The 14,057-nt window shown below is 46.3% G+C and overlaps 1 protein-coding gene across 1 annotated transcript in view; it reads left to right on the forward strand.

The window, feature by feature from the left end:
- The first annotated feature begins 1,688 nt into the window (after window positions 1-1,688).
- The window catches only part of TRABD2B (TraB domain containing 2B), a 259,725-nt gene continuing 247,356 nt past the window's right edge, over window positions 1,689-14,057 (forward strand). The window contains exons 1-2 of the mRNA XM_066555948.1: window positions 1,689-1,877; window positions 2,312-2,872. Of these exons, the coding sequence (XP_066412045.1) occupies window positions 1,770-1,877; window positions 2,312-2,872 (669 nt within the window). The 5' untranslated portion in view covers window positions 1,689-1,769. The remainder of the gene's footprint in view (window positions 1,878-2,311; window positions 2,873-14,057) is intronic.

The raw sequence follows: 14,057 nt of genomic DNA on the forward strand, positions 1-14,057 counted from the left end.
ACTGTGGTTCCAAAATGCCTTTCAGCAGCCTGTGCTGCTGCTTTGGTCCATCAGGCACCACAGCAACCGGCGTCTCTCACAGTCTCCACAGGGCCCTCAGGAAGCCACATTTACTTCCAGGTGGGCCTGAGTCTGTCACTGTCCTTGGCAAAACTCTGCTGGCTACGTGCATCATTATAGTAATGACAGCATTTCATCATGTAAATTTTGGTAGTTTTGATCATTACCAATACAGTGAGGAACTTCCCAGTTTTGGACAGGGTTTGCAGTCAGGGAGGTGATGGGCAAGCCAGGATACAGATCGGCTCTGCTGCACACAGCAGGATGAGGGCGATACCTGGGGCTGGACAGTGTCCTGAGGGTAGAATGGGCTATGTCCGGCACCCTGACTCCCATCCCTGCCCGGAATGGATCTGGAGAGGCAGGAGTTCTGGCATGTGACGGCGACGGGCACTGCCAGCCTGTCCTCTGCTCAGAAACTCTTTAAACGCACGCTAGTGTGTGAATTGGAGCTGCTGAACTCAAACGCCTTCTGCAACGACCTCCACAGAGGGCTCCAGACGCCCAGGGATCCTGGAAGTGCTCCCGTCACCAAGAATCACCTCAGGTCGTGTTGCTGAGGCTTTTCGGTCCAAGTGGAAGATGGATCGCTAATGATTCATGTTTAAAAATTCCTAAGTTTCCTTCCCTCCTCCTGTGCAGCTCAGGAGGCAGGGGTCCCGGCGAGGACAGCTGAGGTACGCGGCACGGTGCTGGGGCCACGTCCTTGTGCTGCCCTCCCCGCCGGGCTCGGAGGGGCCGGGGGAAGCCGGACATGTCCTGACCGCGCGGGTCAGCGCGGGCTGAGCGGGGGCGCCCCAGGCATCCCCCGCAGAGCCGGCTGCCCTCGGTTCCTGCCCGTGACAAGCCCCGTCGGACTGACTCTGTCAACTGATCGAGCGTGAGGATGTCGGAACTTGTCGGTTCCGCGCTGTTTGTTGGTGTTGAACGCGCGGGACTCGCCGCGCAGGTGCCGCGGGCCGGGCGGGCGCCGGGCAAGCGCCGCCGCCCCTCAGCCGCGGCCGCCGCTGGGCCGCCATCGCCCCCTGGCGGCGGCCGCTGGCGGCAGGAGGCGCGGGCGGGCCGGGGCGGCTGCGCGGAACTTTCCGCCGGCGCGCGGGTCCGGCCTCCGGAGCGGGGAGCGCGGAGCGGGGCCGGGAGTGCGGAGGCCGCCGCCGCCCTGCCGAGCACCGCCTGCCTTCCGCAAGGCGCCGCGGGAACCCCTTCTGGACCGCCGAATTAAAGAAAAAAAAAACAAACCAGTCCAAAAAATCTTGGGTTTAAACTTTTTTAACTTTCTGGCTGCTCTCCCCCCCCTTCCCCCCTCTTCTCCCCCCCCGCCCCTCTCCTCCCAACCTCCTCCCGAAGCGGCGGGGCGGGAAGGAGCGTCTCCGGTCTGCAACACCAAAGCATGGCGGAGGCTGGCGATGAGAACCGTCCTCCCCAAAGCATCCAGCGCCTCTGACAAGCCCGGAGCCAGAGGGGGTGGGGGTGGGAAAGGGCGGGAGGGGGGAGAGCATGGGAGGGAGGGGGCAGCCAGTCCTTCCCCCTGCACTTGTCAGATGCAGATGGGACTGGCAAAGTTTGTTTGAATAAAAAAAAAAAAAAAAAGGCTAAAAAAAAAAAAAAAGGGGAAGAGCAGGAGGAGGGGGGAGGAAAAAAAAAAAAGATCCTAGAAATCCAAAAAGGCTCATCTGGGAAGGAGAGAGAGGAGACCGAGAGGAAGCGGGATGCAACTCAACCTGACGCTGATCTGCTTCGTCTTCGGGGGGTTCCTGCCCGACGCCGCGGCCCGGCGGGAGCAGATGGACACGGGGCAGTGCGACCTGCCCCGCTCGGTGAGCCGGGCCGGGCCGGGCCGGGGGCGCGCCCGCCCGCGGGGGATGCGCGCGTGTCCGCGGGGCGCGCGGGGGCCGCGGGGCGCGGGCGGGACGGGGGCGCGCGGACGGATCCCCCCCCCCCCCACCCGGCTCCGCGCACGCGGGCGCGCGTGGCCCCCACAGGTGTGGCGGCGCTGCCCCGCGTGTGCCCCGCGGAGGGGCCCGGGCCGCGTCCCCCGCGGCAGTCGGGGGTCACGGCGGGACCCAGCCCCACGCGGGCCTCATGGTGCCCGTGGGCTTTGCTCGCTGCGAGCCCGCGTGGGGCTGGTGCGAGGAGAGGGGGAAGCGGGACGCCCGCTCCTCCTGCCCTGCGGGCAGCCCTGAGGGTGGCATCGCTGTCTCCTTCCTTTGTGCCCCTCCATCACTGAGCAGCCCCTCTGTCTCCCCCGCAGCAAGGAGAGCTCAACTCCTTCCTCTGGACCATTCGCCGTGACCCCCCCGCTTATCTCTTCGGCACCATCCACGTGCCCTACACGCGAGTTTGGGACTTCATCCCTGACAACTCCAAGGCCGCCTTCCACGCCAGCTCCAGCGTCTACTTCGAGCTGGACCTCACGGACCCGTACACCATCTCGGGGCTGGCCAGCTGCCAGATGCTGCCCCACGGGGAGAACCTGCAGGACGTGCTGCCCCGGGAGCTGTACCGCCGCCTCAAACGCCACCTGGACTACATCAAGCTGATGCTGCCCCACTGGATGACCCCGGACCAGCGGGGCAAAGGGCTCTATGCCGACTACCTCTTCAACGCCATCGCCGGGAACTGGGAGCGCAAGAGGCCCGTCTGGGTGATGCTCATGGTGAACTCCTTGACGGAGACGGACATCCGCTCCAGAGGGGTGCCGGTGCTCGATCTCTACCTCGCCCAGGAGGCCGAGAGGATGAAGAAGAAGACGGGTGCGGTGGAGCGGGTGGAGGAGCAGTGTCACCCGCTGAATGGGCTCAACTTCTCCCAGGTAAGGAGGCTTCTGGGCCTCGTGTCTTATCCCAGGATAGGGGGTGTATTCTCCTTGCACTTCATCAGCTGATGGGGGTGAACCCCAAGTTTCTGCGGTGGGGTGGTCACTCCTGGGCCTCCAGAGCTTTTGTGCTGGGCTGCCTGTTCTCCATCATGCCGATCCGTGCTGCCTGCAGAACCCCCATGATGTGCGTGGGGAGTGCTGCGTGTGTATCACGTGTATAATTTATTTGAGAGGCAAATGTCCAGGGTGTGAATGTGTGTGTCTGCTTGCCTGCCACTTGTGAGGGAAACTTACATGCTTCCCATCCTGTCCCGGAGCTGGGCAAAAACTGATTTTTTGTTTGTTTGTTTGTTTGTTTTGAAGTAAAGCAGCTCTGTGGTACTTGTCAGGAAGAGGATGAAGCATGAACAATGAAAATAGGAATTTCCACATTGTTCAGATTGATTTAAGTGCATGCAAACTGTCAGTCGTCTTTTTAGTGGTCACTCCGGGTCAAAACAAAGTGGCTCATGTTGCCCTTGTACTGGGGAAAATTGAGTGTGCAATATGCATGGGTTTATTTCATTTTAGAGCAGGTACATTTCAGCAAACAGAAAGGGATGTAGGATAAGAAACAAAAGTTATTGGTGTAACTGGACTCCGGAATTCTTTCAATGGATTTAGCTTTAAACAGCCAAATACTAAGCCATGAGATCTATTTCATTTCAGTGGATTAATGAGGAACACAGTAACAGCTATTGACTTTGCTTTGTGGAACTGTTTATGTGAAATGAGATTTACTAGAAATTGAGGAAATGAACGTGTGTGGAAGAAAACAAATAATCCGGGGGAGATTTAAGATGGTGTCAGTTACTGCTATGATATTTCATTTTTAACCTGCTTTTCGTCATTAGTTTTGGGTCGGTCTATGTCCAGCCTTATCTTACTGTCCTACTTTGACCAAAAAAATTCTTGGTGATGTTGGGGAATAAGGATTAAAGGACTAATCTTCGGTGTGATTAAAATGTCCTTAGAGTGCCTTCACCCCCTGCTCCCCTGAAGTCCAGTAGGAGCTATTTGAAGGGGAAAAAGTCTGGCTTTCACTAACATTTGGTTCATCCATATTTTAACTAGGAGTCTTAACTCTGCATACAGCCTTCAGAGCAGATTTGTTCCATACACTTTTGAATGTATTTTCTTGTTTATCAGCAAAAAATAATTAAAAGAAAGCCCCTCAGGACCTTTGCATTATTTAACACATGTCCAAATCAAGGAATTCGTTTTACACTATTTTCTCTGAAAGGTTTAAGTGCCTATCCTCTCTGTTGAGCCCCTTCTTTAAGGTGAGGTAAAAATAATTAACCATTCCACACATCCTATAGTGTTTGGTTGTATTAGGTCAAAAATGGCAGTTACAATCAAGCACATGAAAGCACCTGGTTAAAAACGTAGCACTTGGAAGCCTTTTAAATGTGAATCATAGTACATTTTTTTCTTTTCAGAGAGAGTGAGCAACAGAGAAAGGAAAAGGGACAGAGTACAAAACTCACTGCTGCCCTTAACCATAATTGTTTCTCTGTCCAACTTTTAAATAGAAACAAAAATTTCCCATTCATTTTACTCCAAAAATAATCTAAAAAGAACAGTAAAGGTATTACTGCTATTGGCAAGCAAAGGACAGTCATTTATGCAAAACATTTGTGCTGATTAAAAGAATACATTCCATTTTAATTGTTAGAGAGAATTGACAAAGTTGCTGAAATAGATCAGTGTTCAGGAGGAATTTTCCTAGATTGAAGCTTTTTCTGGGAACAAGGCCACCATAACAACAGGAGACAAAATTAAACAAAACAAACCAGATATTTATTTTCTTGCTTCCTCTAGATTTCCGTGCATCCTGACACCTGGCTAGTTGTTTAACAATAGTAATTTGTAATGTTATCACACCGTCTGGCAGTCCTACTGCTTGGTGTATTACTGTGCTAATTTAGTGGAGTGGATTAGTATTGCAAGGTTTCACCTCCCAATTCCAGGTCTTGGAGCCTTCCTTAAGCAACACATAATTAAAACCCACTAAAATGGAAATCAGAAATTGAGCAGCTTTTGTCTCGCAGGGTGTTTGCACAGTTTGATGAGAACATCTGTGATAAATTATAGTCCCAAATCTGCTAAGGGCATCAGCGGTTTTTTACCTGTTTTCAGCATTACTATTACAGGAACACTGCACATTATTTCTGCATTCAGAATTCAGGTTTTAGGACTGAGCCTTGCTGAATCATGTCAATGCTTTTGTTTCCCACATCCCCAAAGTCCAGTATTTTTGCCCTAAGCAAATTATAAAAAAAAAGACAAAAAAAGCTTTTTTTCCCTACTTCTTCTCCTCAAAGGCAGCTTTGTGCTACTGCAAATATTTAATCTGACTACATGCACCAAATCTGTTAATCTGATACCGTGAGGAGGAGGAAATCTAGGAGTGGTCCCGGTGTGGTACTTGGTTTTGATCTGCTCTGAAAGAAAGTGGATACACTTGCATTTTTGACCAGGAACGATCTTTGAAACGTTCTGTGCGTGGCTTTGAAATGTTGATTGTCTTAGCCGGATAAAAAGATTAAGGTGGCTCATATAATTAGCTGCTTCCTGGAGAGCCAGCTCCTGCAGGTAGGGCAGGGAGCATTGTTTTCTATTGTAAACCCCGAAACTTTGTAGTTTGATGCTCTGCTCCCCCTGAAACCCTTGCACAGTGTTTCCTGCTGCTTTTCCACATCACTCCCATCCTCCTGCTTGGATCCTGGGGGGAAGTGTTATCCCACCTCCTGGGACTCTGGCAGCTGCTGGTCCGGGCCCTGGGTATGGACGAGCTGGTGTCAAGGTGTCTGAATCCCAGCAGAAGGCAGTGTTGGGAGCCTGGATGCAGGGGAATTGGTAGCAGGCTTGGGTCAGGTTGAAATTTTACTGCTCCTTGGTATTTGAAATTTCAGGGTTTTCATGGGAGGTGGGACAGAAAGAGCTGAGGCAGGTGAAGAAGAGGAAGCAGACAAGTTTGTTTGACAGCACTGATGTTTATGTAGAGAGTGGCCAGAAAAGGGCAAAATCAAGTTGGCCAGGGCTGCGAATTGGTGAGGGGTAGATGACATTGCAGGCCTTCTTGTGGAATCCTGGCAGAGGCACTGCAGCCACTACTGGCTGTGAGGGCTCATCCCTGTATTTTCTGAGGGCCAGCTGGGATTAGGGCTAAACTCTCTCTCCTCTTTGGGACTCTCATGTGGGTCTATGATGGGAAGCTTTCCCCAGGCTATTGTTGGAGTAAGGAGAATTGTGATGGTGGCTCCTGCAGCTGCTCAGGTCTGGTGCATCCTCCCTGATGGCCCAGGGCTGTCTTGGGACCCCCATCACCCTGGAGTGATTGCAGTGTGTCCCCACTGAAGGTCTGTACAGTCAGCAAGGGGAAGGTCTTACTGCTCTACCCCAACTGCTGTTCCCTGGGGAGGTGGGTGGCATGTCTTGCTTGTGTTTGATCCTGTTTCTCAGCAGGATCCACAGTCCCAGACAGTGTTCATAGCCCTTCCTCCACATTAGAACTAAAATCCCTTTCCCATCCCATCCTATCCCAAGCTTGCTCTCCTCAGGGACGGTCTGCATTCAGCTCATAGCAGATGCCTTGAATCCCAATGTTTGTAGGGGAAATTTTGTATCAAGGTCCAGCTTCCTGCCAGCCTGTTGGCAGGGAAGCTGTCAGGCTGGTGAGGAGCTGCCAGCACCCCCTTCTCTCCCCTTTGGCTGTTTGGGAAGCCCTGACTCTGGTCTCCTCTGGCTGGTATCATTTCCAACTGCAGGGGGAGATGTTAAATATCAAACCAGTGTTGATTGGATCAGAGACGGCCTCAAAGAAAGAAACCTCAGACTGTGCCAGATTAAACTTCACACTTCACCATTCTCCCCCTTTCATTTCTTTGCCGCCTCATTCTCTGCACAAATAAACCTCATCTCCCCGCTTTCTACCAATGAGACAGCATTCATGGGGCAGGAATGACTTTGTTAACAAAATCAGTTTTCATTTCCCAGGTCCTGCTGTTCCATCAAACCCTGGGACATGGCAGCTTTGATTACTCTGGTGATAGGATTAGAGGGGGGAACAAGTGCTGGTTAATAAAAGGCCCATGGGTGGTCCATCATGTTTGGTCACTGACAGCTCTGCAGCCTCGAAGCTGGACCTTCAGTGGCAAAACAGTAATATACACAGTAATATATAGGCAGGGCCACATCCTGGACTCTCTATTTAATGTGCCCTGTCCTCTTGAAAAACAAAACATTTCTGTGATCACAAAGCTGGGATTCTCCAAGCTGACAGGACCAGTGTAACTGACTTCAAGAGAAATGTACTTATTTGTCCTAATGAAAGATCAGGGCCCAAAGTTTTCTGAACTGAATTAAAGGGCTCAGTTTCAGAGCTAGCTGACTTTTGATAGTCTGCATAGTTTATGTGAGGGAGTATTACTGATTTTTTAAAAATTTTTGAAATAAAAATGAGTTTTGCCTAGTAGAAATGGCATCTTCTTGCTTTTATAGAATTTCAGGCTTTGTGAAGAGATCAGGAGTCATCAAAAACAGCATTACCTGTTTTGATTGCTGAATGGTTTGAGAGAAATGTTGTTAAAGGGTTTGATTTCACATAGCTATACATAGTGCACATAGTTTTCAGCTTGCTGGCTTTTGTTAAACTATCATTCCCTTCACCCCCTTATGCCCCAGGGTAAAAAAATTCCTCCAGCAAAATTAACCTCAGGGTAGAAATTCATATAGCAAAAATAGAAATCCTTCCATTTAATTCCTTTTAAGTACTAGTGGGAGCTGCTTTATGTCTTCACCAGGGGAGCTGTTGAGGATGAAACTATGCAAGTATTAAAATGACAGTAGTGGCAGTAACACCTGAAAGGATCAGCAGCTGACATTTTATAGCTGTACCCACATGTAGATGTTGCTCTGTACAGCCAGTGACTGTGTGCTCCTGCCCCACAGCCCCTTGGAAGGCTCACCCAGGCATTTGATGGCTATTAAGAAAGCAGCCAGTCACTAAGGATGGCTTGAGGGGCAGCTGGCAATTCATCTGTTTTATTTATTGTGTATATAACTGCCAGAAGTGTTTGTACAACAGGTCGGGTATGAGCCCTCCCTTTCCCTCTGATCCTTCACACCCTTGTTGGTAACATCCAAGCCCAAGGCAGGTGTACCTGCCTCCCACGAGCAGGTCTGGAGGATTCTGCTGGTTGATTTCTTTGCAAAATTATGGGTGCTGCCTGTAATTGGTATTAGGTAGGAATTATATCTTTGTAAGATGGTTCTTGAAAGGGCAAAATCCCCAGAAAACAGTGTGACACTCAGGGGAATCCCTACTGTACCCGGGGCAGCTTAACTTTACCAGTGTATAGAAGTCAAATCTTGCAGAATCATGCCATTTTTTCCTGTGTGTGTTTGCCACCTCCGAGCTGCTAACCCAGTAGATACTGGGTTAGCCCCTGTTTAGTAAATGGTATTGCCCCTGTTTAGTAAATGGTATTTTCACAGTGATGATTTTCAATCTGTTTGTTATTTACTGTCACTTTGTGATGCTGTTGCAGCAGCAGTCAGGATCCTCCTTCAGGCCCAGAGTGCTTTGCTTATAAACAGAATGAACCATTGACCCTAAAATCCTCCACTTGAAGTATAGTGCAACCTACAGTTCTCAGAAAGTCTTTAACAGCCTCCCCTCAGCTCCCTAGCGAGTAGCAATCCACGTTATAAAGGCAGCCCACATCATTTGGGCTTGCAAAGGCCAGAAATGATCTTACACAAGGGCACTCACTCACCTTGCACTCCTGCGGAGAGGAGATCAGTGGCAGGGCTCCTGGCAAAGCATATTTAGGGACTTCAGATGGACATACTGTAAAATAACAGGTTTCCCCTGTGCTATGCTTTACACTGCAAACCCTTATTAATGTTTTCACTGTTGTTAGGAGTTGATGAGACAGGTAAAAGGCAGAAGAAATCACAGTGTTACTGCTTAAACCATGGGGACTTTGTGTGATTTCTTTCATCTTTTGGTCTTATTAGTGAGGTTCCCTGCCTGCTTGGATGAATGACTGTAAACTGGCATCCTCAGAGGACAGTGTTTAAGTTATAGAAAAAATGGACATTTTCAGCAATGATTGGTATTTTAGAAACTTCCTTGGTTTTAACTTTCAAGGGTCAGTGTTAGAAGAGCCCCATTTTGCAAGGAAACATATCTGCCTTGTGTTCTCACACTTTCCCTAATCCCTCTTCCAGGTAGACGGCCAGTACAGATGCTCAATGCCACTATACTTAAAATCTGCAGAAAGCACTGTAGGCTGATGACAAAATTTCAGTATCTTTGTGAATCTCTCAAATTATTTCTTGGTTGCAATTACTAAGAGATTTTTTTCTGAACATTGCAACAATTTTTGAACTTAATACTCCTTCTGTAACCCCAAAAGCATTATAGTTTCCATCTCGCTTGAGACACCAGAAATTAAACTGGTGCCTGCAGAGCTTAAAACTGCACATATCAGTGTTTGAACTTAATACCTCAGTTCTTGGGCTGGAATTGGAGCAAGACTATGCTCTGTGCAGAGTGGGAACAGACATGCTACTAAACTGTAAGACTGGCTGTATCCATCACAACAGCTAGTAGTTATGGTGTCTCAACACCTCCATGAATTTGCTTTTTCTGGTGCTCAATGGAACAATACAGCTACCTTGTAAAATTGTACTGTTTATTTGATCTAATTGTCATTTAAAGGCACGGACAATGAAAAGTGACTTGGTTAATACCTGTCAGAAGCTCAAGCAGGAATTCACACTCATGTCTGCTGCTTTTATCACTAGTTATTCCAACACCAGTCATTCACATTTGGATTTCTAATATTTTAGAGCTTCTGGTGCAAGTAATTTCAGGACTTCTAGTGCAATATAAATGAAAGTTGGTAAAAACTTTAAATTAAAACCATGTGCTCAGCATTTTGAAATGGATGTTGTATGGCTTGAGGAGGCTCATTAGAAAAAGTATTTTTAGTTTGAATGAGATCAAAGACCCAAGATTTTCCACTCTGAGGGTCATTTAGCATAGTACTGGACACCCCATTTCTCATCATACATAGACTCCCATAGGCCAGTTATGCCTGAAGAAATCATCGTCCCTGAAATATTGTAAAAATTAGATTTATTATCAATGGACCACTGCTGATCACCTCTGTCCAGGCACTGCAACAATGCTGAGGGGTTGAAGAGTCTTGGAGATGTCAGACGTTTATTCCTGACTTCCTCAAAATTGCAGCTCATGCCAGTGGGTAGCAGTGTTGGAAATGACAGACTGAATCCTGTGTGTTGTATCCATTCCAGAGTCCCTTGAAGCCAGGGAAAACACTGAACCATCCCCAGAAACTCCTAGTAGCACACAGAGAAAAGATTGTAAAAAAGAAAAAGAAACGAATCTGATATCTTCTTTTCCTAGGCTCAGTTAGTGTGGAAATTATGAAGCCTTCCACATCAATTCCAGTCCAGAGGTTCTTCATGCTTGGGTATGCCTGCAAAATGGGAGTTAGCTAAGATGGGGCAAAAAGCTAGGAATTCAGTCATTGGCAGTTTACTTAGCTGTATCAACATAATTAAGGAAATAGCAACAAATGCTTTATGTTTCCACCAGATTTAATTAAACTTACTTGATGCTGCTACCCTAACTCTTCCATTGGGGCACTCGTTGGGAGACACAGATATCTCCAATATATAAAACAGAGAAGAATCTGCCTTCATAGTGCAAAGCAATATTCATCAGACTTCCTTATTGAGCCAAAGAATGAGAAAAAGGAAACAAATCTTACAGTTATTTTCTAACCTCTTTCCATTTTAATAAAAGTCAAGTTATGAGGAATACAGGGAAAGTATTGCTTTCAAGTAGGCAGTTCTGTGTCTTGAAAGTATCCCCTCAATATTTTAGAGACTGTACTAAATCCAAGGTCTCCATTAGGCTCCCTCACTTTTGTTAACAATCACAATGAAGACTGATTATTCTCTGTACGCTTTCTGCCACTGCACAAATTTAGCTCTCCTTTGATTTCTTGCAGCCTTTTCCTATTACAGGTGACAGCATAATAGTGATGGGGAATATTTATTTAAATGTGAGACCAAATGCTCACAGTGCAGGAGTTTGCAGAGTCAGCAGAGAGGGAGAGGGCAAAAGGGTGATTTGAGAAACATGCCCAAAATTTTGAAGGTCTTTGTATTCCTGGCATGTGATTGATTTACAGTTTTAGAAATGATTACTGAGATAAATGTTATGCCAGAAGGAAGTGTGATGGGACGTCCCAATGTGTCTTGTTGATTCTAAAACACTGGTAAAATCATCACAGCACTATTAATTGTAAAAATGCTAAGCCCTACACCATGAGAGGAACTGGTCCTGACATACTGGGAGTCAGGTGGGATGCTAACTTGTAGTTTGTTTTCAAACTGAAGTAATTCTTTATTTTTGGGATATCACAGGGGCAGGGGAGGTACAAGTGTGCCAAAAGGGCCTAAAGATATTATTTTCATACGAGTTAATGATACAAAAAACCTTTCTTTGTCATAATGAATTTCCTGATTAAGACAGGAAAAAGCTAGAAAGAGCATTCTCAAAAAAGCTCATTGTCTGCCTGTTGGAGCAGATAACTCACAAACACCCAGAAGTGAGCAAAGTCAAGTTTTCTAATACAAAGTTATGGCCAAATCAATTCTTATATGGCTTAGCCTTCAAACAACTGGGATGCAGTTCAGCTCCTTCAGCATTTCTCCTTTGCAGTACCAGAATACCAAGGAGATAATACCTCCTCAGTCCATGAGACCAGGTTATACCATCCTGAAATAATTCAGGTGTTTGGTGGCAAGATGAAGTTGAGAGGCTCAAGGCAACAGGCCTTTGCAGGCATGAAACACTGTCTAGCTTTATGGATCTGAAGACTGGCATTGGCCAGCTTTTTACCCAGCTAATTGTGTGAGGCCAGAGAGGATTTTCTTTATTAACTTGAGTGGCTTGGCTGTGAAATGAGACATACTGTACAGTGTATAACTCAAGCTTGCTTTCAAAGGAATTTTTGTTGAAGCTGGGTATCCAGAGAGATCTGAGCCTTTAACATGTAGTCATCTGAAACACACTCTAGGAACTTCATAATTTAAGGTCAGCATTTGCACTGGTTCATGTTCCAGTAATGGAATAGTGCTTGCTTTAAAAACATACTCAATTTATATCTAAATGTACAAAGATGGGCCTTTTTCTTAAAAATAAAACTGACAGCTCTGAGCACTTGCTGTGCGTTAACTGTGGCTGGATAAGCTTGGAATGGATTTACCCTGTAGGGACTACAGCATATTATGGCTCTGAAGTGGAAAGCAAGCATCATTGATGAACTTGTACATTCTCAAAGCTGGAAGTATTAGCTGTTGGGAATCACTTGCAGTAGTACCCTTTTGTATTTTAGGAAGTACAAAGAGCTAAAATCTCCCAAAAGGTGATGTATTTTGGCATATTTTGGATGGGTTTTGTGATTACTGACAAAGAGATCCCAGTGGAAGATATTCCTAAGAATGCAAAACACAATCACTAAACCCACACAAGATCCCTTATCACACTCTCTCTAAAGTTGCTGCAGATTCATTTGAATTACACTGGAAAGATTTATCTCTAATTAATGGAGCACTCTTCATTTTTTAAAATTGAGTTGTTGTGCAACACATCAAATAACAATGTCATAACACATCATAAATCAGTTTGTTCAGTGAAGGATTCCACATGAGTTAATCTAACATCCTGGACACAGTTCATGAGCAGTTAATTTTAGCAGTTCTCTTTGATACATATCAGTTAAGGCAAAGCAACTCCAGCCATTATGGAGTACAGTCAAAACTGGTTCACGGCAAAGCAAGTACAGACAAAGATTGTTCACAGATAAAGCCTTTGGCAGATCATTCAAGGGATCTTTGCTTTATATATAGAACAATTGTAGTTCTAATACCAGCAGTGCAGACACTCTGGGACAAAGAGAAAATACACACACACACACACCAAACCACAGAAGAAAACCACACACACCACTTGGTACTTGAGTCTAACAAGAAAGTCAAGCTAAAGTTCACCAACCCTGACGTAGCTACCGAAGAGCTCCATGGCAGGCAATGAGATGGGAAGAACCACCCCCAAAAATGCATTCAGGAATTATTCCCATTGTCAGTGTGGGAGAAACTGAGAATGTTTGATTTGAAACACAAAGTCATCCCGCGGCCTGCCAAATGCCATTTATCTCAAGGTCACTCAACGTAAATAACCCAAAGGTTAGCTCCAAAGCAGGAGGTAGCTGAGCAAGAGTAGGGTAAGGGATTCCTCTCTCTTCCCTGTGGATGTTTGGCATGCTATTGACAAAGTTTTGAGGCCTGGCACTCCTGATGAGTCTGGTATATTAAGAGCAGTATAACACAGCAAAAGCAGAGAATAATAGCTGAATTTAGCATTATGGAAGGGACCATGGTTTGAGACCAAGCCACTAAGCTGTCGCACATTTTCTGCAAGAATTAATCAGGGACACTAATTAGAAAGGAAAACTTCAGCAGTAAAAAAAATTCTTTTGGATGCTTAAGTCTGAAAAGATTAATCCCTGTTACACAGTAGGGACAACCAATGTTTATTTACTGTTCATCTGAGTGATTGCATGAATTTTTCTGTTCTTCTAAAACACGAAGTATCACAACCTTCTTATACTTTTTAAGAGAACAACAAGTTTAACTGTTACATCAATAATCAATCATTATCAGTCAGGGAAGGAAGAGGTGTGTTTTCCCAAGAGTGCTCAGACCTGAGGGTATAGCTTGGAATATAACTATGGGAGAATCCCAAAAGACTTGGCACCTGTTCCCCTGTTCTCTGAGGCAAAGCTCAGTGTAGCTCCCACTAAAACAAATCAAACAAGTTGGCAATCCTTGTACTGGGAACCCAAAACTGTATCTCTTGAAACCAGGCAAGGTGTCTTTCCTGCTGGTTTATGCAGAAAGGAGTTTCAGGTAGATAAATAATTTATTAAGAGAATGAGGGAGAAAAGAAATGTTAGTCAATATTCTTCTAATTTATATGTGATTTCTGATAGGCTTAAAAACCAGAATAAGTAGAGTTACTTGTGATTTC

This window comes from Molothrus aeneus, chromosome 9, assembly GCF_037042795.1.
Source record: "Molothrus aeneus isolate 106 chromosome 9, BPBGC_Maene_1.0, whole genome shotgun sequence".
NCBI lineage: Eukaryota > Metazoa > Chordata > Aves > Passeriformes > Icteridae > Molothrus > Molothrus aeneus.